Source organism: Thamnophis elegans, chromosome 1 (assembly GCF_009769535.1).
Source record: "Thamnophis elegans isolate rThaEle1 chromosome 1, rThaEle1.pri, whole genome shotgun sequence".
NCBI lineage: Eukaryota > Metazoa > Chordata > Lepidosauria > Squamata > Colubridae > Thamnophis > Thamnophis elegans.
In genome coordinates this window covers 27,516,947-27,544,854 of record NC_045541.1, presented here as the reverse complement: position 1 = coordinate 27,544,854, position 27,908 = coordinate 27,516,947, and the positions used below count along the sequence as shown (strand labels likewise).

General features: G+C 42.5%; 1 protein-coding gene across 1 annotated transcript in view; it reads right to left on the bottom strand.

Annotated features, from left to right (window-relative positions):
- The window catches only part of ABCB11 (ATP binding cassette subfamily B member 11), a 100,184-nt gene that overhangs the window by 27,252 nt on the left and 45,024 nt on the right, over positions 1-27,908 (bottom strand). The window contains exons 11-20 of the mRNA XM_032210370.1: positions 27,680-27,854; positions 25,748-25,861; positions 22,995-23,105; positions 22,686-22,811; positions 17,815-18,018; positions 13,175-13,345; positions 6,374-6,575; positions 3,136-3,190; positions 970-1,126; positions 38-205 (exon numbers count right to left, since the gene is read on the bottom strand). Coding sequence (XP_032066261.1) covers positions 38-205; positions 970-1,126; positions 3,136-3,190; positions 6,374-6,575; positions 13,175-13,345; positions 17,815-18,018; positions 22,686-22,811; positions 22,995-23,105; positions 25,748-25,861; positions 27,680-27,854 — 1,483 coding nt within the window. The remainder of the gene's footprint in view (positions 1-37; positions 206-969; positions 1,127-3,135; positions 3,191-6,373; positions 6,576-13,174; positions 13,346-17,814; positions 18,019-22,685; positions 22,812-22,994; positions 23,106-25,747; positions 25,862-27,679; positions 27,855-27,908) is intronic.

Genomic DNA, 27,908 nt, shown 5'->3' with positions numbered 1-27,908 from the left:
TTATTACAAAGCAAAGGACACTAGTCATTGGACCTACTCCAAGAATTTGACTGAAGAGCAAGGCATAGAGAGGGTTGACTGCCCCATTGACGCCTGCCCCAAGAGATCCGAGCACCATATAGTGCCATTCTGGAGCGTTGTACTTCAAAATCCTGGTCACGTTAGCAGGTGCGACTTCTTCCTCAACCTTTTCATGAATCCGTTCCTTTGGAAAAGGAAAGAGAGAAACATTAGTATTCATGACTGTTACTACCCGAGGAAAAAAGCAAATGGCTCTTCATCACCGCCCTCCCCCCCACCCTGCAATTTTTCCTCAGGATGAAATCCAAAGGAGAGGAGAAATAAGGAAAGCAGCTTGCAACATTATGATGCAAAGCCTTTGCCTCTTTTCTGCACACGGGGTCATCTCCCACACACATACATAAAAGGGTGAGGATGTGAGATAGTGGCACAATGCTGCTTTCATTGTTTTTATGAAAGCCTGCAGACCAGCAGACATCTCTGCTTCATTATAGATCTTTAGATTTTGAGGGAATCACCTGGCAGTATTTCTAACAAAGGTGAGGTTGTCAACACGGATTTTGGCAAGAGCCCTCCCCCCTTTAAGTGCAGCCACCAAGAAAGCCTTTTCTTTGTCCTTCCCCACCCAGCTTCCTGGAACCAACCTAATGCAGACCTTTAATATCACCACAGCCCCTTTACAGTCAAATTAATAGTCATTGCAGCACTTACAGGAACAGGGTGATATTTTATCCCAATCTGTAACGCTCAAATAATCTTGTCATTGCTACGTTTGAACCAATTACATTTTCCAAAGACTCTTCATTGGAGGCCTCCAGAAGAACGACTTGCAATCATTTGATCCCAACAAAAGTATCACTGAGGCCAGGTCTGGTGTCATGAGATGAGAAGCGACCCAAGGAACATAAAACAGAAGCTTCTCTTGGTCTTGCAGTGACTCTGACTGACCTTGATAAATGGTCTTCCATCTTCTTCAAATGGTCCTCCATCTTCTTCATAGTGAGATAGGCTACAATTGTGCTCTGAATAAGATCCTACAATTGATCCTGGATGGTCAGGGACTAGGTTGGACAACTGAGATCTGGAACGCTGTCGAAGAGATGCTCTACAAAACAGAAAAGTCCAATCACACTCTTGTCTGTCTCGGGAGTTCAGGAAACGATGCATTCATCGTACAATTTTATTATATAATATGAAATGCCACCATGAGCTTTGTTCTGATGCCACTGTTATTCTAATTGCATCTGATATTTGAGATTCATGGTTCAGTTTAAGTCATCAGCTAAGAGCCGTGGTGGCACAGCGGTTAGAATGCAGTACTGTAGGCTACTTCCACTGACTGCCGGCTGCCAGCAGTTTGGCAGTTCCATTCTCACCAGCTCAAGGTTGACTCAGCCTTCCAGCCTTCTGAGGTGGGTAAAATGAGGACCCGGATTGTTGTGGGCAATAGGCTGACTCTATAAACCACTTAGAGAGGGCTGTAAAGCACTGTGAAGCGGTATATAAATCTCAGTCTAAGTGCTATTGCTATTGCTATCCAGAGATCCAGAGTATCTCATTTTCACCCAATTAAGTGACAAAAATTCCTCAAGGCCAAAAAAAAAGGTTAATATTCCTGAGGAATCTACTTGGTATGGCAGCAATCCCCAATCTTCCCCCCACCCCCAGTTTTGCGCAGAAACCTGGATAAAGTAAGGGACCTTTCCTAAAAAAGAAAAAAAATGGAGGTACTGCATCTACAAAAGATCCAAAGTACCTTCCCCTTTCAGTATTAACCAACCAGACAATGTCGGCTGGTGGCTCCCCAAGGGAGGGCCTTCTCTGTAGCCGCTCCAACCCTATGGAATGAACTACCCCCAGAGATCCAGACCCTGCCCACTCTCATGGCCTTCCGAAAGGCTATCAAAACCTGGCTGTTCCGGCAGGCCTGGGGCTGTTGACCTCATGACTGAGGTCCAGCCCCGACTAGATTGAGTGCATGATGTGGTTTTTAATCTGTCTTTCTCTGTCTTTTTTAATTCTTTATTTTTAAAAAAATGTATTTTCTGTAAGCTGCCCGGAGTCCTTCGGGATTGGGCGGCCTATAAATTTATTAAATACTAATACTAATACTAATTATACATAGTGCACACAGTCTTAATATTTATGGCCTGAATTCATGATATTGGTATAAATGATTTTTTTAAAGTTCCATGTCTCTCACACAACTGCAGCTTAAGAGAGGGTTTAAAAAAAAAAACACCTCTAAAATCCCCGTTGTCTAGGTGTGTAAGGAAATTGAGAAGGTCAGGTTACTGTATCCAGGGGGAGAAGACATCACACTCTCTACCATTTCTTGGGCCAGGGCTCCATCATCCCAAAATAAAACTTTCAGATTCCCCCCAATAAATTAACTTTTAAAAAAAATCTTTAAAATTGAGGTGTCTAAAACATCATATAATTTGAGTTATTTTGATTGTTGAAAATATAAAAGTATTTCTGATCTACAATATTTTTGATGCTTTCAAGGCAATGTCAATATATAGGTTATATACTGTCATTTTTTCATCCTTATATATCCTAGATCAGTGTTTCTCAACCTTGGCAACTTGAAGATGTCTGGACTTCAACTCCCAGAATTCCCCAGCCAGCGAATGCTGGCTGGGGAATTCTTGGAGTTGAAGTCCAGACATCTTCATGTTGCCAAGGTTGAGAAACACTATCCTAGATCTAGTATTTTTCCAATTCCTTTCCTTTTCCCTTTCCGATGGTCCAAGAAGAATTCAAAGGAAATGCAGGACGTGGGTAGGGAAAAACCAGACACTTTTCTTGGGATAGTATTTTCTGCAAAATAAGACTGAACTCCACACCTGACATCCCCTTCAACAGTATCATCAAATGGAAAGGAGGGGATCCATTATTACCAATATTATCTTTATTCAGAACTAGAAGCTTCTGCTTCAGCACTTGTAAAGAACAAAGAGAATTTCAACACTACATTATTTATAGCCATCGATGTGGATCTACTTCCTTTTCTAATGGTTTCGAACCTTCACACAGGTAGGTGTTATCAAATGTTTTTTGCCATATGTTCTTGTTTAAATTCAAAGATTACTTTAGATCGATCAGGCTTACCGTAAGCTTGCTTGATAGCTTCCCCTGCTGAAAGGCTGCCCTTTTTCAAGTATTGCTGTAAATACAATAATAGAAGATTCATGACAACAATCAAAGGTAAGAGAATCCAAGAGAGAGAGAGAAAAATATATGGTCACGTTACATGAACATCAAGCAAATCTGTTATAAGACTGAACGTGCTTTTTTCAGGAGGCAACTGGACTTTCTTGTTTTTTTTTATTTTGAAGACATTTAGCTTCTTATCCAAGAAGCTTCTTCAGCTCTGACTGGAAGGTGGGTTCACCTGACCATCATCGGGTTAGAGATGAAGAAGCTTCTTGGAAACTGTCATGCCCCAGCATATAACTTTTATACACTGTTGTTGTTCTCTAGCCCCATCTAGTGGCCAGAGGGATAAATATGCCCTAACATGCGATTTTTATATACTGTTGTTGCTCTCTAGTCCCATCTAGTGGTTGAGAGACAAATACCAAGTATATTATTTGAAGCTGACCCCACCCATTTTACCCATCAGCCCGCACTCTCAAACCGAGTGCACGCTGGGAAGCCAGACTCCATTTCCTTTAGCATTTGGAGAAGGCAGAAGCACAAAGAAAAATTTCATCTTAAATCTGTGGTACAGATTAAGGACAAACCCCATTCTGTGAGATTTAATTTGCTTGTATTTATTCATTGTTATGTTCAGCAGTAACTCAATACTGCCTATCTTGTATTTGGGTCTCGTTATATGTATCCCTATTTTTCCTGGTTTCACCAAATCCTGTTCTTTCAATAAAACATTCAGATCCACACGGTCTGTTTTATTGGAAGATAGGTGGGTTTAGCTGCATATTGAGCTGCAGACAGACTAGAGGTGGGTTCCTATCAGTTCGCACCAGTTCGGTAGAACCAGTTCATCAAATCTACCAAACCGGTTAGAAGAGGTTCCACCAGTGGACCCAGAAAGCAGGCCACACCTACAGAAGAGAAGAGGTGAAACCCACCACTGACACACACACACACATACAGACAGACTCACACAGAGAGAGAAAGAGAAAAAAAGGAAGAAATTAAAAAAAAGAAAAAAGAAAGAAAAAGTGAGAGAGAGATGAAAGAAAAAAAGGAAAAAGGGACAGAAAAACAAAAGGAAGGAGAGAGAGAGAGAGGAGAGAGAGAGAACACACACATGGCCGGCAAGCCACTCCCACCAGGTCACATGGCTGGCAAGCCACTCCCACAAAGGAGGCCACACCCACAGAGTAGGTTCGAAAAATTTTTGAAACCCACCACTGAGACAGACTAATGTATAGTGAGGGCAGAACAGAAATGCCTTTAAAAAAAAAAAAAAAAAGAAACAAGAAAGTCCAATTGCCGCCTGAAAAAGCACCTTTTGGGACAACCATAACCTGGATGACTGAGAAGCTCCATAGACCGAACATTTCTGTACAGTACTTAATACTTGCATTTCAAGCCTTGTCATTCTTCTCTGATCATTTAAACAGTTGATAAGGCCCCTTCTTAAGCTCTGCTCATTTGGCAAACAAGCAGTCATCTCTTCTCCATGCGGGAATTTTCATAACCTACAGCAACGCTGAACTTTGCAGAGGAGTGTTAAAGAGACCAATTGTCCCATGCACTTACAATTGTGTGAAACCCCGGAGCCGGTCATCTAGCTCCTCACCAGGTGCAAGGAAATCCTGTTCTTGGTTGCATCATTTCATGTTGCAAGAAGCCAGTTGGGTCTATTTGAGTCCACCCCTTTACCAAGCTATCATGACCAACTCACCACAAGAAAGTCAAGAGGAAAGTTAATCCAATGCCACTTACTCTGGGACAAAAATATTTTATATGGAGAAAGCTTTTTTCCTCCTTCATTTTAAAATGGAACAGCCTGGCACTAAATTTGCCTGTTTTAGAATAGAATAGCAGAGTTGGAAGGGACTTGGAGGTCTTCTACTCCAACCCCCTGCCTAGGCAGGAAACCCTACACCACGTCAGAAAAATGGTTGTCCAGCATCTTCTTAAGAACTTCCACTGTTGGAGCATTCACAGCTTCTGGAGGCAAGTTGGTTCCACTAATTAATTGTTCTAACTGTCAGGAAATTTCTCCTCAGTTCTAAGTTGTTTCTCTCCTTGATTAGTTTCCACCCATTGCTTCTTGTTCTACCCTCAGGTGCTTTGGAGAATAGCTTGACTCCCTCTACTTTGTGGCAGCCCCTGAGATATTGGAACACTCCTATCATGTCTCCCCTGGTCCTTCTTTTCATTAGACATACCCAATTCTTGCAACCGTTCTTCATATGTTTTAGCCTCCAGTCCCCTCATCATCTTTGTTGTTCTTCTCTGCAATCTTTCTTTGATATTGTTAAATAAAGCCCTTTTCCAATGACATATTTGATAATAAATTTCAACACACAGGGAGGAACCCTGAGCAGATGGCTCTAAGGTGCTGCTAGTGATGCTAATGAACAGGTAGTTGTTAGCAGCAGTCAGTCTGCCTTGTGAGCCTCTGCACCAACCGGATCCTGCACTATAAATGTAAGTAGTTGGAGATGGGTTATCATTGGACAAAGGCAGCTTTGGGGGCGCAGTGATTAGAATGAATATTGCAGGCTAACTCAGCTGATTGCCAGGAGTTCGATCCTGATCAGCTCAAGGTTGACTGAGCCTCCCATCCTTCCGAGAGCGCTAAAATGATGACCAAGATTGTTGAGGAAAACATGCTGACTCTGTAAACCACTTAGAGAGGGCTGTAAAGCATGATGGAGCAATATATAAGTCTAAATGCTATTCCTATTGGGAAGGGAAGCACTTTTCGGAACATTAGATGAAGACAAAAAATGCTTTAGAAGAACTATTTCATGGATTTTGTTACTGGACATATGCAGCAAACTCTGCCTGAAGGTATCTGTATGTTTCTACAAATCGCTGTATCAATTCTTTATAGGGCTTGTTGCATAGTAGTAGAGCCATGTGTTACACGCACAAAGCTAAAGTTTCAGCTCTAGGCATCTTCAATTAAAGAAAAATGGGAGGCTTTTAAGTCCCTTGAGAGAGTTAATATCAGAGTAAATAATATCGAATACAGTACAGGAAGAAATTGTTTGAACCTAAAGTGGACAGCTTCCTTGGTTATGAAATATGCAAAGTCTAATTCTCTGTGGAACCCCCCCAAAAATCAGAATAAAACTTAAGCTTCATTAACAGAAAGTTAATTCTTTGAGTGAGGAACATCAAAGATACAGAATCAGGTACTTGCTTTGCATTGATGTTTCCATGAGGGCCTTGTCGCCTTGGCTTTGCAACGTTACTAGTGTGAAATACACTCCTTTCCGTTCGATCAGCTCTTCGTGTTTCCCTCTTTCCACAGCTCTTCCATGCTCAAACCCAATAATGACGTCAGCAGATTTCACTGAGGACAAGCGATGAGCTATGGAGATTGCGGTGCGGCCAAAACGAGCCTACAACGATGAAAGGAAGAATTTTGGAGGTGCACCATTCATGAAAGTTCAGCCTATGCTTCTGTCACCCCAGAGAAGTGGTGGGTTCCTACCAGTTCAGCCCGGTTCAGCCGAACCGGTAGTGGTTTGGTGGCATGGGTCGCTGGAACTAGTAGTGACCCAGGTCTGCCACCTCCCTCCCCGAACCAGTTCTCCCAGTGGTGCCATACGCACTGCCATCTTGTTTCTGTGCATGCGCAGAAGCATTTTTATAGTATTGCGCGTGCACGCACCACACGTATCAAGCATGCACACTCTGTGCAACCACAAGCGAACCGGCAGTAGGGGCTGCCAGAATCCACCCCTACCCCCAGAGGATGGAATTAACCTTAACTGATTGGTTTCTCTCTACAAGTCTGGATGCTGTATATAAATGTCAAAAGATTCCTCAAAGCGACATGGGGACTGATGTGCCATGTCCAGGGGTGGGTTCCTGCCAGTTCTAACCTCTTCTATAGAAGAGGTTCCACAAATCTACAGTGCTGTTTAGAACCGGTTCCAGCTCCCTCCCCCCACCCATCCGCACATCATCAAGATGAAGAGCGAGAGGAGGAATTCTGGGAGTTGAAGTCCACAAGTCTTAAAGCTGTCAAGTTTGAACACCCCTGGGTTTTTTTTCTAAAGGGTTAGGGGTGCAAGTGCCTTGTAACCTGACAGCTTTAAAACTCGCATGTTTCAAATGCCAGAGTTTCTGAGCCAACATTTTGGTTGCTAAACAAGAGTGTTGTTAAGTGAGTTTCACCACATTTTACAAGTTGGCCACGCCCATCTAGTCACATGACTGCCAAGCCACTCCTACTCGGTCACAAAGCTGGCAAGCCAATCCCATCCAGTCACATGGCTGGCAAGCCACTCCCACAAAGCAGGCCACACCTACAGAAGAGGTTCTAAAAAAATTGAAACCACCACTGGCCATGTCACATATTAAAAGTTATTGTTAATAAAAGCAAAATATCTACAATAAACCTTTGTGGCCCGAATACTTGAACTGTGTTATTCTCTGAACCAAAGTCCTAGCGTTTACGGGAATTGTTCATTCGTTCAGTCATTCTCTGGCGATGAGGTAGGAAGGCATTTCCCCTGAAAGAGCAAATCCAGGATGTGGGAATGTGGGCTTCACAGTACACCAGATGTGGTACTATCCAGAAGCTTCGATGTGTGCAGAATACAGTGGCTAATGTACTAGATGACATTTGCCATCACAGCCTTGTGACACCCATGCTCAGTCATAAAATAGCTGCAATAGCTAGAAAACAATAGCTAGTGTTCAAATCAGAGTGAAATGCTACTGGTTCGGACCAGCTCGCACAAACCAGTAGTAAAAAAATATGCTTTTAAAAAGTTTTTAAAAGGTTCTGACAATCAGCTGTTTGTTGGAAACTTTTTTTTTTACTTTTTAAAAGCATTTTCCTACTTCCTATTTCCCTGAACTGATAGTAAAAAATGCTTTAAATAAGTAAAAAAAAGGTTCAGACCATTGCGTGGCACAGTTGATTGGCACAGCTGATCACGTGTGAGATTGGGTGTGAGTCAGTTGTGTAGCTTTTGTGTTATTTTTCTGTAAAATGTGATAGTTTGTTTTTGAGCTCACTGTGACTTTGTAAGATTCCTGCTTGTTGCACCAAGCCATGCCCACCCAGTCACATGACCATCAAGCCACACCCACCTGGTCACATAACCACCAAGTCACGCCCACCTGGTCACATGACCACCAAGCCACACACCCCAGTCACATGATCACCAAGCCATGACAACCAAACAAAGGCCAACCAGTCGCATGACCAACAAGCCACACCCACCCGGTCACATGACCAAGCCACACACCCCAGCCACATGACCACCAAGCCATGCCCACAGAACTGGTAGGGAAAAAGTTTGAATTTCACCACTGGTTCAAATCCCCAAGAATTCCAAGGGAGGTGTGAGCAAGGACATTCATTCACACAGATCCCTGTTTGGGAACCTTGTATTACTCAGTGCTGAGATGGGCACCTTCCATGGTTGCTGGGGCACAGTTTTTCCTATCATTTAAAGGCTCTGTGATCTACAGAAGGAAGATGACACTGCAAAAAAAAAAAAGACTTCCACAGTACAGTTTTTGGAGGTTGGAGGCTACAGAAATGGTTATTGCCAAATCTTCCTCTACATTTTCTTTGTAAGAAGATAAAGCAATCCCGTAGTCTTCCCTTCCCCCTGCTAATTTCAACCTAAGTTTCCTCTGTTGTTTACCTATATCTGTTTCAGAATTTAAGTTTCCATAAAGTTGGAAAATCAGTTAACAGAGAAGTCCACCTGGATAGGTGCGAATGAATAAATCATGTTTAAAATAAAATAAAATAAGCAGTCTTACTGAAGCCCCAATTAAATCCACACGGAGTATTCTACCCCTCTTTCTTAATAACACAGCTGTTTCTGAGTGATTGCATTTTTGAAGCACTGCCTCATATCTGGTTCAAACGAAGAATGTTTTTAGAAAAACAAGGTCTGTGTGTTCAGCATTTGCACGCCAATTTTTGAAATGTATTTTAAACAACAATAATCAAGTATTTCCAGGACGTAACTTAGAGAGTAATTTGATGGAACTGTAGCAGACAAAGGAGGCAAATATATCTGCCCTTTTTTCAAAATGATAAAAACTCTTCAATACAAAAGCTGTAGAGGAAGTAAAGGACTACTTCTTTCCCTATACTGATACTCTCCTTCTGTTTCTCAGCCAACCCTCTTTTGAAAATGAGGCTTGCAGAAGCTTCAGGAGATCAAAGGTAGTTGCTACAGAGAGCAGCATTCAATTTTCCAGCAAATCTGTAACAAATGTGTACATTAGTAGGAAACTGCACAGAGTTTCCTTACCTTAAGCAAAGCTATAGATGAAAACAGAAGAAGGTTTTGGAGAAAAATCTGATTGCAAAACCTGAATGGGCCAGAGTGCTTGCCCCGCTAATGCAGAGTGTGAAAAAAAACCATCAAGTGAACTGATCTGAATAGCTCTACATACTTTTTGCCAGCATCTCTGAAGCTTTGGATCTTGTCCTGCCACCCATTCTTACTGAAACCTAGTTCTCTGAAAACTGCAAGCCCATCTGATGGACAGTGAGTGAATGCATGTGAGGTTTAAAATTTTTGAAATGTAAGGTAGGACCACACTTGGAACACTGCATCCAGTTTTGGTCACCACACTTGGAACACTGCATCCAGTTTTGGTCACCACAATATAAAAAAGATGTTGAGACTCTAGAAAGAGTGCAGGGAAGAGCAACAAAGATGGTTAGGGGACTGGAGGCTAAAACATATAAAAAACAGTTGCAGGAACTGGGTATATCTTGTTCTATGAAAAGAAGGATGAGGGGAGACATGATAGAAGTGTTCCAATATCTCAGGGGTTGCCACAAGGAAAAGGGAGTCAAACTATTCTCCAAAACACCTAAGGGCAGGACAAGAAGCAATGGGTGGAAACTAATCAAGGAGAGGAGCAACTTAGAACTAAGGAGAAATTTGCTGACAGTGAGAACAATTAATCAGTGGAATAGCTTGCCTCCAGAAGTTGTGAATGCTCTAACACTGAAAGTTTTTAAGAAGATGTTGGATAACCATTTCTCTGAAATGGCATAGGGTTTCCTGTCTGAGCAGGGGATTGGACTAGAAGACCTCCAAGGTCCCTTCCAACTCTGTTATTCTAAAAAAAGAAATATACCTCTGTCATTATTTTTAAACAAGATTTTATGGAGTTCCAGCATGCCCACAAGCCCTTCTGTTCGCAAGAGCTGCCGTGTCTATTTCAAAGGAAGATTGCAGCGATCAACAGCTTGTGTGCATTGGAGAAGAGGCAAAATCTAAAGAAAATCTACCATGTTCATTTTATGCTGTTGTTCCCAAAAGTCTTTAGATGAAATACTGTAGAGCTGCCTCTCTACAGGTTTACTCTCTCTGAAGGTTTACCATCACTACAATTAAGGTAAGGTAAAAGTAAAAGTTCCCCTCACACATATATGCCAGTCGTTCCCGACTCTAGGGGGCATTGCTCATCTCCGTTTCAAAGCCGAAGAGCCAGCGCTGTCCGAAGACGTCTCCGTGGTCATATGGCCGGCATGACTAAATGCCAAAGGTGCACAGATCGCTGTTACCTTCCCACCAAAGGTGGTTCCTATTTTTCTACTTGCATTTTTACATGTTTCGAACTGCTAGGTTGGCAGAAGCTGGGACAAGTAGCGGGAGCTCATTCCATTACGCGGGCACTAGGGATTCGAACTGCCGAACTGCCAATCTTTCTGATCAACAAGCTCAGCGTCTTAGCCACTGAGCCACTGCATCCTCTACCACAATTAAAAGAGGGCTCAAATTCATCGATTATGCTAAACCATCATTTAAATTGAATAAAACAGAATAGTTGTCATCACAAACTTAACTAAGCTATAAATCATATTTACAAAACATGATGTCTGGATTCATACAGTGGTGCGGTGGCCTAGAGGTAGAGCTCTTGCTTCACAATCAGGAGGCTGTGAGTTCGATCCTAGGAAGAGGCAGGTATTTTTCTGTCTGGGCACGGTGAGATTATATCTGCCATGTATAACTCTGCATTGGCGATAGGAAGGGCAGTAAGCACTCAGCTCCATTCAGTTGCCCATACTCCACCCCGCAAGGGATTATGGGGTCATTAAAAGGTGATGATGTTATCTGAATTCATATAGCATGCAAAGAAGGGGGGGAAATCCAGCAGGTTCTGACAGGTTCTGGAGAGGTAGTGGAAATTTTAAATAGTTCAGAGAACTGGCAAATACCACCCCTGGTTGGCCCCAGAGTGGGGTGGGAATGGAGATTTTGCAGTATCCTTCCCCTCCCACGCCCACCAAGCCACACCCACAGAACCGGTAGTAAAAAAAATGAATTTCATCACTAATGCAAAGCCAAAGCTAGGCAAACCACATGCTTAGTGCACTGTAGGAAATTGGCCAACATCTGCCTACGTGGCAGATGAAAAAGTCAGAAAGAAATTCCTACTCCTCATCCGAGACTCCAACCAGTTTACCATGTTAATCCTAATGTTATATCCCAGAGCTGTTGTTAAAAACCAGGGAAAAGAATCACCTCTGTTTGTAAAAGAGGCCATACATAATACATAAAATAACATAAATACAAGGAGAGGGGAGGCTTAGCATTACCAAATTGGGATTTATACGCATCAGCAGTAACAATAACATTGGTGAAGGATTGGATAGAGCTAAAGAATAAAAGAATTTTGACCTTAGAAGGCCATGATTTGCAAGCAGGCTGGCATACTTTCCTATGGGATGATCAAAATAAAAGACACAAATACCTTCAAAATCATTTAATCAGAAGAGCGTTATTGCAAAAATGGCTCAAAATCAAAAAATCCACTATGTGAAAATCTCGAATTGGATATCACCGATAGAAAGGACGACTTACCCAAATTTTATAGACTAGAACAAAATGCTAAGATACAGAGACTTAATTGATAGACAGGGAAATTTAAAAACAATTGAAGAATTGGCAGATTAGAACATGAAAGTTGACTGGCTATCTTACCTCCAAATCAAAACTAAATACAATGAAGATACTAAATTATATGACATTGAAACAGAACCACATGAATTGGATAAAATTATTCAAAGCTCAGATAGAAAGATGATAGGGAGAATATACAAATTCCTCCTGAAGTATAAAATGGAAGAGGAAATTGTGAAACAACAAATGATAAAATGGGCACAGAACTTTGGCTATAATATTTAATTAGACAAATGGGAAAAATTTTGGGGAGTAAACTTAAAAATGACACTATCAGTTGCATACAAGGAAAACCAGTACAAAATGTTTTACAGATGGCACCTGGCACCAACAAGGTTAGCTAAAATTTTAACAAATACCTCCCCCAAATGTTGGAAATGTGAATCAATACACAGAACATATTACCATTTATGGTGGACCTATGAGGAGGCTAAAATTTTTTGGAAAAGGATCAAAAAGTGGCTAGAGGTAATAACAGGTGTTACAATAGAATGGAAACCTGAATTTTTTTTATTAGGAATAATGACTGTGAAATATAAAAAATAAATTCAGTATTTAATATTACATATAATTATGGCGGCAAGGATTGCCTTTGCCCAGAAATGGAAAAACAAATTAATTCCAAGCGAAGATGAAATAATAAGAAAGGTTATGGATTGTGCTGAAATGGACAAACTAAATGAAAGAAATCCAGGGAAAAGAGGAATCAGAATTCTACCAGATATGGGATAAATGGTATAGGTGGATGGAGGAAAGAAACCAGGATCAATGAAGGTATATAACAAAACTCAAAAAATAATAGTTATGAGTAAAATAAGTTGGTTAAGAATGGTGAAATCCAAATGAAATATAATAGAAGGGGAAATAATATAAGGTGAGCGGTATTGATTGATAATTGATATTAGAAAGAACAGGAAGCTCCTGTTCGTATTGTATTGTGTAAATGTGGTGTATGTCTAGGTTTTGTGTGTGTGTATTTTACATGTTTGTTAATAAAAAATAAAAATAACATAAATACATAAAATAACATCGCCAACCTTGGAAAGTGTCTTTTGCACAGTAGCCTCACTTTCATTGTCCAGCGCTGATGTCGCCATGTCCAGCAACAGGATTTTGGGGTTTCGAACTAAAGCCCGAGCAATGGCAATTCGCTGCTTCTGGCCTCCGCTCATTTGGCCACCACCTTCTCCAACAAGGGTGTCGAATTGCTGAAATCGTGGAAAGAGCAAAAAGTTACAAAGCACTTTCATCTCAGTTCCCTTTGGTCAGAGGTGGGGAACGATGCCCCCTTTATGACTTGTGGACGTCAACTCTGGAAGTTGACGTCCTCAAGTCACAAAGGGGCCATCGTTCCCCACCCTTCAATCATGACTATTATGTTGAAGGGGATAAGACGGAGAAGCAGCCCTGGGATACCTGGGACATTGGCCTCCTGGTCAAAGATGGGGTGGATCTTTGCTCCATGTGTTTCATGAACCAAGGATGTGGCAGCAAGTTTTGCCCAAGAATAGAGCGAGGGAAGCCTGCCAATCCTGTAACAACCCTTGCAGAATGGGAAAACACGGGTCCTAAGGGCTCTCCCCCTGCTTTAGCTGGTCCTGCTCTTCAAATCTTTGACTTGGAAGAAAATTACCCTGGCATGAGATTTATTAATCTCTACCCTGCCTCTGCTTCAAGCCACGGCCAGTCAGAGGCCTTTTCTATAAGCCTAATTGATGTCACCCTCTGTGAGGCTGCTTAGATGGGGCCAGGATGGAGGGACTAAGATCACTCCAGGTCTGGGGGACAGGATAAAAGCAATATATGGGGTCAAGGCAGGAAAAAAAGAGGTTGTTGGGCCACAATTGTATGACTCTTGGATACTAGAGGAAAAGGGCTTCCCAACTGCCACTCTCTAGCTCAGTGATGGTGAACCTTTTTTCTCTCAGGTGCCAAAAGCGCATGCACGTGTCCACACCCATAATTAAATACCCCCCATTGTGCCCACCTGCACATACGTGTGCAACCCCACCCGCTGCCCCTGAGCATGGACGCATGGCTTTCCTGAAGCCTGGGGAGGCCGGAAACGGCTCGTTTTCCAAACTTGGGCCCGTTGGGCCTGTTTTTCACCATCCACAGGATCCAGAGGCTTTCCTAAAGCCCGGGGAGGGCGAAAATGGCCTCCCCTGCCCTCTGGAAGCCTGAAAACAAGCTGGCCAGTGTGTGCATGCACACTGAAGCTGACACAGGGCAACCCCTTGTGTGCCCTCAGATATGGCTCCGCGTGCCACCGGTGCCATAGGTTTGCCATCATGGCTCTAGCCAGACTGGGCTTCATCTCCCATTAATCCCTCACTATTATGCTCACTGTCTAGAGGTTATGGGAACCCTAGGGGTTAAGTCCAATACTGGTGGTCCTCGACTTACAACCACAATTGTGCTCAAGATTTATGTTGCTAAGCAAGACAGTTCTTAAGTGAGTTTCACAATCTGTCTTGCCATGGTTGTTAAGTGGATAACTGCGGTGGTTAAGTTAGTAACACGATTGTAAAGTCAACCCAGCTTTCCCATTGACTTTGCTCATCAGGAAAGGTGATCACATGACTCCGGGGCCCTGCAACCATCATAAAGACACACCAGTTGACAAACACCTGAGTTTTGATCACATTACCATGGGGATGCTGCAATAGTTGGAAATGCGAAAGACAGTCTTAAGTCGCTTGTTTCAGTAACTTTGGTCACTACATGAAAGGTTGTAAGTCGAGGACTACCTGTATCTATGGAAAGCATCAAAGGCTGGTCTAAGATAAGGTGCTGATTTAGATCAAGTCTAACCAATTTCGTTGTATTTAAGTACAATGACAATAAAGATTATACTTATAACTCCTAAGAAATCATTCCTGAAAACAATCACAATGAGTTTTGACATATGTATTGTGTATGAGATCTGAAGGTACTATTGACTACTGGAATTCATTTTCAGTAGCATGCTTATTTGCCCAATTCAAGAATGCATACAGTATATATATGATTGCAGATGCAAGCATCTATGCATATATACTATATTGCCAAAAGTATTCGCTCACTGCCTTTATTCGCATATGAATTTACTGTAAGTGACATCCCATTCCTAATCCATAGGGTTCAATATGACGTTGGTCCACCCTTTGCAGCTAAAACAGCTTCAACTCTTCTGGGAAGGCTGTCCACAAGGTTCAGGAGTATGTTTATGGGAATTTTTGACCATTCTTCCAGAAGCGCATTTGTGAGGTCACACACTGATATTGGATGAGTTTACGTGGCCTAACACTTCGTGGCTGAGTTGCTGTCGTTCCCAAACACTTCCACGTTCTTATAATACAGCTGACAGTTGACTGTGGAATATTTAGGCGTGAGGAAATTTCACAACTGGATTTGTTGCACAGGTGGCATCCTATCACACTTCCATGCTGGACGACCCATTCTTTCACAAATGTTTGTAAAAGCAATCTGCATGCCTACTAGGTACTTGATTTTATACACCTGTGGCCATGGAAGTGATTGGAACACCTGATTCTGATTATTTGGATGGGTGAGCGAATACTTTTGGCAATATAGTGTATATGTATAAACTGAGGATATATATCTTCCATTTGCATGGAAAAAATACCAATAATTCTAACTCATGTTATGCACGCATGATAAAGCATAACCTTATCTGCATATCCACATACAGATTATGATTCTAAAAGAATTTTTTTCCTCCTTAATTTTTCCTCCTTTTAATCTCCTTTAAGAACTTTCAAGGAAAAATCTCAGGGGAAGAAGACTGGTTCACCACTATTCCTTCGCCAGAAGCAACGTCTTTTCTACCATCCTTTACCCCAGGTCCAGAAGGGATAAGATGAAGCACACCGAATGGCGTGCTGTGCAAATCTATTAAACAGAAATGATCTGATAAGTTCCACTAGATACACAAATGATCATTATAGTGAGAATTGCCAACTATTAGCCACCTACAAGCAGTTCTCCACTTATGACCAACATTTTCATTGCTAAGCAAGTGAGCCATACCCAATTTTACAACCTTTTTTCTGCCACGGTTATTAAGTGAATCACTGCAGTTGTTCAGTGAATCATGTCATTAAGCAAGTCCAGATTCCCCCATTGACTTTGCTTATTGGAAGCTGGAAGGTCCCAAATGGCCATCACATGACCTTGGCATGCTGCAAGCATCATAAGTACATCTTGGTTGCCCAGCTCCTAAATTCTGTTCAGGTGACTATGAATGCACTATGACAGTCGTAAGTGCAGAACCAGTCACAAATCACTTTTTTCAGGGTTGTTACTTTGAATGGTCATTACATGAATAGTTGTAAGTTGAGGACAACCAGAGCCAAGGTGGCTCAGTGGTTAGAGTGCAGTACTGCAGGCTACTTCAGCTGACTGCTAGCTGCAGTTCGGCAGTTCAAATCTCACCAGGCTCAAGGTTGACTCAGCCTTCCATCCTTCCGAGGTGGATAAAATGAGGACCCAGAGTGTTGGGAGCAATAGACTGACTCTGTAAACCACTTAGATAGGTCTGTAAAGCACTATGAAGCGGTATATAAGTCTAAGTGCTATTGCTATTGTATGGTAATCTATCACCCTACCTAATTTTCCCTTTTTAATTGCCTAGCAACAACTTTTAAGTTCCCCAGCAACAGCTAGGAAAATGATAAAAGTCTTGCAGAATGGTGGGTTTTTATCTTAAATTAATGCAGGGCTGAACAATCATTTCAGCCTGGCATGATATTATATGACTCCTTCTACCCTCAAACCAGGGGTGGGTTTCAACTGGTTCACAGTGGTCCCTGCGAACCGGTTGGTCGGCGAACCCGGAAGTAAGTAACTTCCAGGAACGGCGAAGGGCCCACACGCCCGCCCGTGCTCCTTACCCGGTTTTGACGAGTTCTGCGCTTCCACACATGTGCAGGACGCATACAGCGCCTGCGCGATCCTCCAGGAGCAGCTGGAGCATCGCACAGACGCTAGTACGCATGCGTGCGCCGCACACATGCACGCGTGCGCCGCACACGTGCACAAGGACGCTGCCGGCCCCGTTCCAACCGAACCGGTTGGAACGGGGCGAGAAACCCACCCCTGCCTCAAACCCTTAGTAAAAATCTAGTATTATCATGGATATGGATGCTAAAAGCTTACCCGCTCTCACCTGAACTTACATGAGATTGTAGGTAAGAGTTCTTAAGATTTAAGGTGGTCTTGAGATGCTGGTCATTTCTTAGAAGTGATCATTTAATGAAAGTAACATCGAGCCCCATGGTTGCTTTGACACTAGAGGGCAACATGTCTATGAAGATTCTCAGTCATCCAGGTCATGGTTTTCCCAAAGGTATTTTTTTCACAAGAGGCAACTGGGCTTTCTGGTTTTTCTTTGAAGACATTTCCTTCTTCACCTCTGATTGGATGGCTAAAGCACCTTTGGGACAATCCTTCAATTCCCCACCATCCAGTCAAAGCTGAAGAAGCTTCTTGGATGAGAAGCGAAACCTCTTCAAAGAAAAACCAGAAAGCCCAGTTGCCTCTTGAAAAAAGCACCTTTGGCATAGAGGACAACATGTTGCCCACCCATGATTTAATGTTCTCAAACTACACAGATGTGGTGTAAGAGACAGTCTTGGAAAAGGATTGAGAAGGCATAAGCTGAAGTTCCTTTTACCAGAGGTAGATCCATGATAAAGTTGTAGGCATTGGCTTCTTTGGCTGCTCTGACGATGTCTTCCATACTGGCATCTTCCCGGCCGTAGGAGATGTTTTCTGCTATAGTGGTGGAAAACAGGACCGGTTCTTGTTCCACCACTCCCATCAAAGAACGCAGCCACTGAATGTTAAGGGAACGAATGTCATGTCCATCTAGGGTAACCTGCACAATAACAGTTCATAGGTAAAAATTATGGTCACCTGTACCTTCAAGTCAACATCTTCCTCTCTTAACAGGAAGCTGCTTCTTAAAACAGCAGCACTGTACTCCATTGTGCTCACAGTTTCGTGTCTAATACCTACATACAATACCTGGAAGGACAGCTATTGAGGCTTAGCTTAGATCAGGGGTGTCAAACTCAATTTCATTGAGGACCGCATGAGGGTTGGGTTGGCCTTGGGGGGGGGCGGGGGGAATGATCAGTTTCACATCATTCGTGTCAGGGGCACCCTGTGGTGGCCCAAGCGTTCTGCCAGTGAAAACGGGTCCCCGAGCTCCGTTTTCAGCTGCAATGGCTTCCTGCAACTCTCCGCCAGTGAAAATGGAGCTCGGGGGCTGTGCATGGCCCTCATGAGCTCCATTTCTGGCTGCAACATCCTCCTGCAATTCTCTGCCAGCAGAAACGGGGTGGAATGGGGGTGAATACAGCCCCCCCCCCGAGCTCCATTTTCTCTGGCAGAAGTATCATGGGCCAGTCCTTTACTGTTTCCAGGGTGGCCCTGTGGACCAGATCTAACTACCCCGCAGGTCGGATCCGACCCCAGAGCCTTGAATAGGACACCCCTGTCTTAGATAATTAATTTTCCACAATTTTCTTTTTATCTCATCTCTTGGTTTCAAACCTCATTTGTTTTACAGCATCTGAGTATCCCTTACAGGGAGGTGGTAATATAAGGTCTTTTTGGACACATGGCATTAGCTTCTCAATTATTTGAATTCTGATCATTGTATCGATATGCTGAAGAACCCCAGTTGTTGTCCTTTAATTTATCTCTTTTTTATCCAAATATCCAAACCTTTCTATAAAACCATTAAACTCAAGTACTTCTTTCATTTTTCATTTCCAACACCTCCCATTCTGTCCTTACCCACATCCACGTGTAAATTTTTTGCCTTCCACCCTGCCTTTACCCATGTCCACATATATATTTTATCCGCGTCCATTGCTCCTCACATATTTACTCCACCTTCCTGGAGACTCTCTGACTAATCTTTCTTAACCTTATATTGAAATAGCAATTCATACAAACATCAGCTTGCATTCTAGCCCCAAGTAGTCTAGTTAAGCTTTCGCTACCCTTCCATCTCCCACGCAGCTCCGAACTCCGTTCATCCCAAACCACAACTCAAGAAGATCGCGATCTCCGCTCTCCTCGCCTAGGAAAATAATTCATGCGCAATTTGAGTTAGAGTTCAAACAAATCTTATATACAATATATGTCCACAATCAGCAGCGCTTCTTTCAGCCTCCATATCTCATCATCGATGTACAACTTTTCCATTTTATACCAGGCAGAAATCATGAAGTTTTAAAAGCATCGCTAAGTCTTTATTCTTTACTCTTCTGCCCTTCCGGAAGAGGAAAGCAACACCCTCCGCCTTGTGGCCACGTGTCCCGCTGCTTGTCTTCTCCTTCTCCTTGTCTCTCTCCAGGTCCGGATGAATCAGGAAGTCCCGCCTTCAAAGTCTTGTGATAAAATTCTCGGGCTTCACAGACAGAGTTAAAGCGATGTTTTTGATTCTCAAATGTAACTGTAATGCCAGCCGGGACTTCCCATTTGTATGGAATCTGAGAATTTCTGAGTTCTTCAGTTAAGAAAATGTAGTCTCTCCTTGCTCTTAATATTTGAGATGGTATTTCTTTAAAAACAATCAAGTCCTGTCCATCAATTCTCAGCCTCTTGTTGTAAAGCCTCTGTATTATCACATTTCTGGATTCCCTTGTGGTGAAATATATAATTATGTCCCTCGGAAGCTGTCGCTGTTTTGCTACCCACGAATTCTGGCGGTAAATTTTTTGGATCTTCCAATCAAAGTTAAGTCCCGGACTTCCCACCGAATGGCTAAGAGCCTCAAAGAAGATCTGTTTCAAATTCTCCTGTTCCTTTTCACGCAGTCCTCTAACTCTTATTGCAAACGCAGTCTTATTATAATTTATCATGACAAGTTGTTTTTGAGCATTTTCAATTTCCTGTTGTAACGTTTGGATTTTGGATGTCAAATTAGAGTTGGTTTCTTCCAAAAGTTCCAATTTATCCTCCGTTTCAGCAATATAATCTGTCATAACTGTCATTACTCCGATCATATCCTCCTTTGCTTGAGCAATTTTAGCATCAAATTGATCATATAAATCCGATATCAGTTGATTAATTTCCTGTCTGAAATTATTAAGCGTTTTGAGAAGAAATTCTTGTGTTAACAAATCTCCAGTGGAGGGCGTAGGAGGCAAGGGCAGCGACTTCATAGCAATTTTTTGAGATGTGTTATTAAGGAAGCGCTTCTGCTTAGATTTGGGAGCCATTCCAAAAAAATAAAAAATAAAAACAAGCAATCAAGCAAGCCAACAATCAAAGTCTCTGCTCCCCTCAGTTAATCTTTTAACAGTTAATACAGAGAAGCCTTCAGGAGAGTAGGGCTGACTAAGTACGTCACATCAAACACAAAAGCTATAAGATCGCCATCTTGTGACGCAGCTAGAAAAGGGAGCCTTTTACAAAATTGAAGCTGGTATTTTGGATAATAATAGAAGAAATTCCTCAGGAATGGTCCCCGCCCGGATTAATTTTTAAATAGCTTAGCTTTGTCCTGGGGGGGGGGGGCAACCTGCCTAGGGCTGCAAAAAAGCAGCTGCGAAGAACTGGCTGGAGTAAAAGCTCAGCTAATGTTGAACCTCTTCTCCATTCACAGCGGAAAAAAAAGGCTGTGAATTACAAAGAGATCCTAACAACTGACCTTCTCCCTGCCCCTTTCTGCCAGAAAGGGGAGATATCTATAGATCTTATAAGATATACAGACCAGAACTCTGAGAGGAGCTCCGTTGAGCTCCCGTCGGCGACAGACTCCTCCCCCAGAAACCCCCAGTTGTTGTCTTTAACACAACAAACCATCTACTTAATTTTTTAATACTATATGTGAGAGTTGGTTAGCAATGAAATAAAATGAAATGAGCAATGATACAATACTAGGTACTGGTATTTAGGGTGGCTGTGCAAACCAATTCTGAATTTTCAAAAGATGAATGTTCTTTTAGTGGATATTTTAATTCAGATGCAGCCTGTGAGATAATGTTACTTAATAATATCATTTACCTAGGTGGATTGGATATTAAAAGATGATGAAAAGAAGTTTAAAATATTTTTGCACACATGGCTTGTGCCACGTCCTGGAGCACATCATAATGGATTTTTTTCTTCATTTTATCGTAATGAAATATGTGTACCCAGCTAACTTCCTCAACAAAATCAGAGTTAGGCAAATTTTGACCTAATGAGGTTCATGAAGCTTACTGCAAAGTATTAAATTTAACTGCTCTGAGCCCTGACAGAACTACTTGTCAAGATACATTTCCCATTTTATCAAATAGCCTATTCACAGAATGTATTCTATACATATATTTAAAAATTCCATTTTTCCCAGTTTTGGGAAAAATCTCCCATATAAATCTGAATGTGGCCTCAGTCCTCTTTGACATGTTTCAAGTCCCTGAGGTGATTTGCCCAACTACGAGATTTGGTAGAGTGGGGGGGGGGTACGTTCCAGTCCCTTAAATATTGTCATTTGATGGGACCTGAGAGGCATATCTTCTCAGCAGCTGTGCCTATTCTTTGGAATAACCCCTGCTCTATGAGACTCAAGGGTTCTCTACCCTTTTAGCATTCAGAAAGCCATGAAGAGATGACTCTTCCTTCCAAGCGTTGGGCTAGGATGGAGGTTGAGTGAGGAAGCTGTTTGGTCTGACATCTGATGGGAAAGATGGTTTGGTTTCTATATCTGTTTGTATCTCTGTTTGTATTAGGGGTGGATTGCTGCCAACATTACTCCCAGTTCGTCACACAAAAAAAATTGTTCCATGCGCGTGCGCATTTGTACCTAAAAAGGTCTGTGCATGCGCACAACGTCAGACAATGAAAAAAAATGTACATTTTTGCAATGAAGATTTTTCTGCAGATGCACAGAACCGAAAATCAAGATGGCCACCAATAGAACCGGTTCAGGGATGTAGCAGGCCAAGTTACTACCTACTGGGCCAAACCGGTCCGAACCAGTAGGAACCCACCTCTGGTTTGTATTGATTATTATGAGCTGGCTAGAATCACTATTTGAGATAGGTGGCCATTTTAGATGGCCATTTTAGGTGGCCATTTTAGTTTGATAAGTAAGTAAGTAAATAAATGTTTACTTTTAAGTAAGTAAATAAATGTTATTTTGCTCTCTGAGTCCAAAGAACGGTTGTTTAGGAGGCTAAGAGCATGGCTTCATAGTAAATTGCAAACATAATTATGTAGCAAGCATTGATAGGTTTTTTCACGATTTCCCGAGGATAGAGCCGAGGTGGTGCAGTGGTTAAATGCAGCACTGCAGGCTACTTCAGCTGACTGCAGTTCTGCAGTTCGGCTGTTCAAATCTCACCGGCTCAGGGTTGACTCAGCCTTCCATCCTTCCGAGGTGGGTAAAATGAGGACCCGGATTGTTGTTGGGGGCAATATGCTGACTCTGTAAATCGCTTAGAGAGGGCTGAAAGCCCTATGAAGCGGTATATAAGTCTAACTGCTATTGCTATTGCTATTTCCCAAAGAAAGAAATATATCAGAGTTAGGTCAAAGCCTCACCATGCCTTCTGTAGGGTCATAGAAGCGCTGGATCAGCTGTATTGTGGTACTTTTCCCTGCTCCGCTTGGACCAACAAAGGCGGTGGTTTCACCTGGCTTGATAACCATGCTGAGATTATCTAAAATCTGGATAAGAAAGAAAGAAAGAAAGAAAGAAAGAAAGAAAGAAAGAAAGAAAGAAAGAAAGAAAGAAAGAAAGAAAGAAAGAAAGAAAGAGAATGGCATGGTATTTGAAAAGGCCTAGCTAGGTACCCAGAATAAATCTGGAAATTATGACAATGCCGCAGAATAGAACCTCTGAGTTCTTACCTTAACATCGGGCCTGGATGGATAATGGAAGGTTACATTATGGAATTCAATTTCACCTCGGACTTTGTCCAGTTTGTAGCCATCTTCTGACATACAGTCAATTTTAGGTTTCTGGGGTAGAATTAATCAGATCACTCAATTTGCTTTTTCTCAAGCTGCTTTCTTTCAGTAGCTAGTTTCACATCTCTATGTGAAGGATTTATCTTTCCTCCCTTGAACTGCCCTTGTGATAATTCCATCTCTTATTGATTTCCACCCCCAGCTTGCTTAACATTACTTAACATTTCCATGAATGTTTTGGTGGACCACCTAGTTCCTAGTTAAGGAAAGTGTCAAAGTGTTGAAACCCTAAACGAAACATCCAGGGCCCAGCCTCACCCTGGCTGGCTGAGAAATTATGGGAGTTGAAGTCTACACATCTTCAAGCGGTAAGGTTGGGAAACATTGATTTGCACCATCCGTTTATAGCACCAGAAGAACATTTAGAAAATACAAGCAATTGTCTTGCTAGTTTATATCCTGCCTTTCCTTCAGGAAGAAAAGGTGGCACACAGGACTCACCTCTTCTATTTTTGTTCTAGGCTTCCTGAGACAGTAAAAATCACACGCTTAGTCCCAAAAACTCTCTTTTTATTTCAACGGCTGTGAATTATGTTTGTAAAGAGTCTGACAGAAGTCTGCACAGTCTTTCAGGGTAAGGCTGCTAAGCACCCACCTTTATCTCCCTTGAAACACTGCCAAAGACCTAATTGTCCATTAGTTTTGCAAGGCCAAACGGAGCATAGAGTCAAACGGAGCTTCAGAGTTTAAACCGACCAGAACGAACAAAATTGCTTCCTGCAAAGGCTCACATCTGTTTGCTCCTCTTTATGTCTTATGGGAGGGGCCAATCATCTCAAAGCCTTACTCCCGAGTTGTCCCTTTTGTCTTAACTGTTCTTCCCTTCTGGCAGCTCTGCGCATCTGCACACTGGGAACAGGCTCCCCCTGTTCCTATTCCTTGCTGATGTCCGACTCTGGAGGCTCCAGAGGAAGCACATAACTCCCAGGTGGCCCTGCCCACCCTCTACCTCTGATGCAGAGCCCTCATCCGAGCCTTCCCCAGGCTCCAGGACTGGCCCATGTTCCTCCCCAACCTCAATGTCCGACTCTACCACCAGCTTTGCAGGCCGCCAGCGGACCACAACAATTTTCATCCACAATGACCCTATGGGATATGTTGAACTGAGAGTGGGTGACTGGCCCAAAGTCAACAGGAAGTTTCCATGGCTTAAGGTGGACTAGAATGTGGGTTGTGTGTTCCAGTGTAGAAGAGACTTGCTTAAATCAACAGCTCAGTAAGTCTGTTTATATTGTTTTCTTTTCTTTTGATGCCTTCAGGCAGTGGTGAAATGTAAAATGTTTTGCCACCAGTTCTCTGTGCGTGGCTTGGTGGGGTTGTGGCTTGATGGGGGTGTCATGTGACTGGGTGGGCGTGGCCAACTTTTTAAAATGTTTAAAGCATTTTTTACTACCTATTCGCCTGAACTGGTAGTAAAAAATGCTTTAAGAAGTGGGGGGAAAGGTTGAGTTGTGTCGTGCGATTGTGGGAATCTCCCCCTCCTCCCACACACTTTTTAAAGCATTTTTTAATGCTTTACCAGTTTGGACGAATAGATAGTAAAAATGCTTTAATTAGTGAAAAAATAGAGGTTCCCACGATCGCACAGCACAGCTGATTGTCATAGAACCTCCCCCCCCCCTTTTTAAGCATTTTTTTCCTGCCTATCCGCCTGAACCAGCAGGGATAAATGCTTGCTTTAAAAAGTGTGTGGGGGGGGGGGAAAGCTTCCAACGATCTCACAGCCCACAGCTGAGCTGCACAATCCTGGGAATCTTTTTTGTTACTACTGGTTCACAGAAGAAATGACAATGGCCCCTACTGGTGTGAACCGGTAGCATTTCACCCCTGCCTTCAGGTCAGTTTCTAACTGCCTGGTCTAATGCCTGCAGTTTTCTTGGCAAGAATTTTGGGAAATGATTCGTCCTGGCTTTTTCCCTAGAGCTGAGCAAGAATGAGTGGCCGAAAAGTCACCCAGCTGGCTTTGTGCCCTGGGCATGACTTGAACTCATGGCCTCCTAATTTCAAGCCTGATGCCTTAACCACCCATCCACGCTGGCTTTGTTCAACATACAGAGTTGTCTATTGTCTATTTATATGCATTCCACTCTTTTTTTTTTGGCAAAGCAAGGAATAAAACTAATGGAATATTATTGGCTTTTGCAGCCATAGCTTGTTGGCATCTGCAGAATTATTGTGGGAAAGATTTAATGAGTGTTTTATTTTTTTTGTCCTTGCAAAATTCTGAAGGCTTGGCAGTGCTATACATATTCATTTCCTTCCCCGAGCTTCTGGCCTCCTTTTCTTTCTTATAATCACACGCCCGAGGGCCCAGAATGACTGAGTTCCTGAAACCACTTAATTTGCAAAATTGTCTCACTGCCTTTCTTGATGATCAGGTACCTTATAAAGTATAGCCCTCTTTGACAGACAGAGTGGGGCAGGCAGTGAGAAGCTGAATATTCATAAGAAAAATCACTTAGGAATGTCACTTGGATGACTGCACTCTTTGTAAATACCAAGGCAGGATACTGGTTTGCTTTAACTTGCAATCAATTTCTTTTAATCACTGTAATATTTCTCATTTGCATTCTTGGCAAACGCTAAGCTTACATTCCTTGAAACTCTCCCAAAGCAAATCAGTGGTTACTTACTTCATCTATTGTCTCAAATATATTTGTGGCAGCCCCTCGACCTGTTGCAAAGGCTTCCAAGCAAGGGGCCGCTTGACCAAGATTTAAGGCACCTATTAGGACGCCGAGAAAAACCTGAGAAGGATAAAGGGGGGGAGAATTAGTTTCTGCACGCCAGTACTAAAATTACAATTATAGATGCCCCAAAACAGTAGAAGGCAGATAAAATACTTTGTTCTTTTGAGAAATAACATCAAGGATCCTCTTCCTCTCTATCGGAAGGTAGGAATAGGAATAGAATTAAAGGGATAGAGTGATTCTTTTACCTTCCAACCTAAGGAAGCTATTTCAATTTTCAAGTCTGGGATTGGACCAGTGTTGGGTTTGTACCGTACTACTCGTTCGCTCATGCGCATGAATACTCTCTTGCACGGGCAGAGAGGTGGGTGGAGCTTCTCACCACTGCCACTATCGGTTTCGGCCAAATTGGGCCGAAATGGAAACAATCCACCTCTGGACTGGACTGTTAATTCAAAGCCAAGTTTTAGAGGTCTAGAAAATACTTGGTATGTATTAAGAGAGTATGAATTGTATTATTCTATGTATTAATCTAGAACTAAGGAACGTTCCCGGACAGAATAATTAATCCCTGGACCAACTGGTCTCCAGAAATTGTGGGTGCTCCACAGTGGTGGGTTTCTATTATTTTTACTACCAGTTCGCTCATGGATGCGCGCATGCGCGTCCAGGTGGGTGGGCAGAACCTCCCGCCACCACTACTACCATTTTGCCCGTTCTGGACTGAACCAGCAGCAACCCTCCTCTGGTGCTCCATCACTTGAGGTTTTTAAGAAGAGATTCGACAATCACCTGCCTGAAATGGTATAGGGCAGGGGTGTCAAACTTGCTGTGTCATGTTGTCGTCAAATGACAAATCACAACTTTTCTTCCTTTGGTAAAATGGGGGTGGGGGTGGCCAGTGTGTGATGCATCTGGCATGTGGGTCGCAAGTTTGACACCCCTGGTATAGAGTCTCCTGCTTGAATAGGGGATTGGACTAGAAGACCTCCAAGGTCCCATCCTATTCTGTTATTTTAATAAGCTAATTACTGAGTCTGTTGTGTATCGCTACACAACACGGAAGCATTAATCAGCTTAAATGGCAAGGCCTACAGAAATTCAAACGCATCTTCAGAAAAAGAAAGAAACACCTCCCCAACTCCAAAAATCAGATGTATTTACAGTAGAAAGGCTTAGCAAGCACGGAAGGCTACAGGTCAGCAGGGATGAGAAGAACATATGGCGAAAAGGATATGGATTTGAGCAAGGCTGGGCAAAGTATTTGCTTGAAGTCAACTGGTTCTGCATGAGAGCATCTGGGAATCACTTCTGAAGCAGCTGCATGGACTTTACAAAAGGCACAGCTGCTTTTACAGCTGGGAAAGAGATGGCTCATTTCTGTCCCCAAAGGGGACAGTGCTTTTAGTGATTTGCATAGCATTAAAATGGAAAGAGTCTGCCAACAGTGGCATGTTGCGCTGTAACATTTTGCTGCAGGGACTCATCCCTACCAGAGCCACATTCTAAAGAGTGAAACTGACTTGGTTTCTTCAGGGCTTAGATCCAACCCATACCGGGTGTCAGCAGAAAGGTTCTGCAATATCTATGCTCTACAAATTTCACTTCATTTTGGCTTGTCACCAATCCTTTTTGGAAACACTGAACGCTGCGGCAGGAAGAAAAAAAAATAGGAAAACCTACATGGATGGGTTTCTTCTCGTATTTTGGGGGGGTCCAAGCAAATGGCTATCTCAGTGATATCTACAGAGGTCTACCATTTTTTTAAAAAAAATATTCAGTTTATAAAATAATGACTCCAGAGAGTGTTGCCGACTCTCCCCATATCTAAATGACTATGCGCAAAGTACAGGAAAAGATGTAGAAAGCACTCACCTGCAAAAGGGTGCCAGCAGAGTATTCCTTGTCTTCAAGGACAAGTTTTGAGCCGTACCAGAAGGCCAGCGCATAGCACAGGAAAATGATGCACCAAATGTAACCTGTGAAAAATCCCATTATGATTCCCTTTCTGATCCCCCAGTTTTGAGCAAACACCAGATTTTTGTTGTATCTGTAAAAAGAAAGAAAAATAAAAAAGAGGACATTAAAAAAAAAGCAATTACTG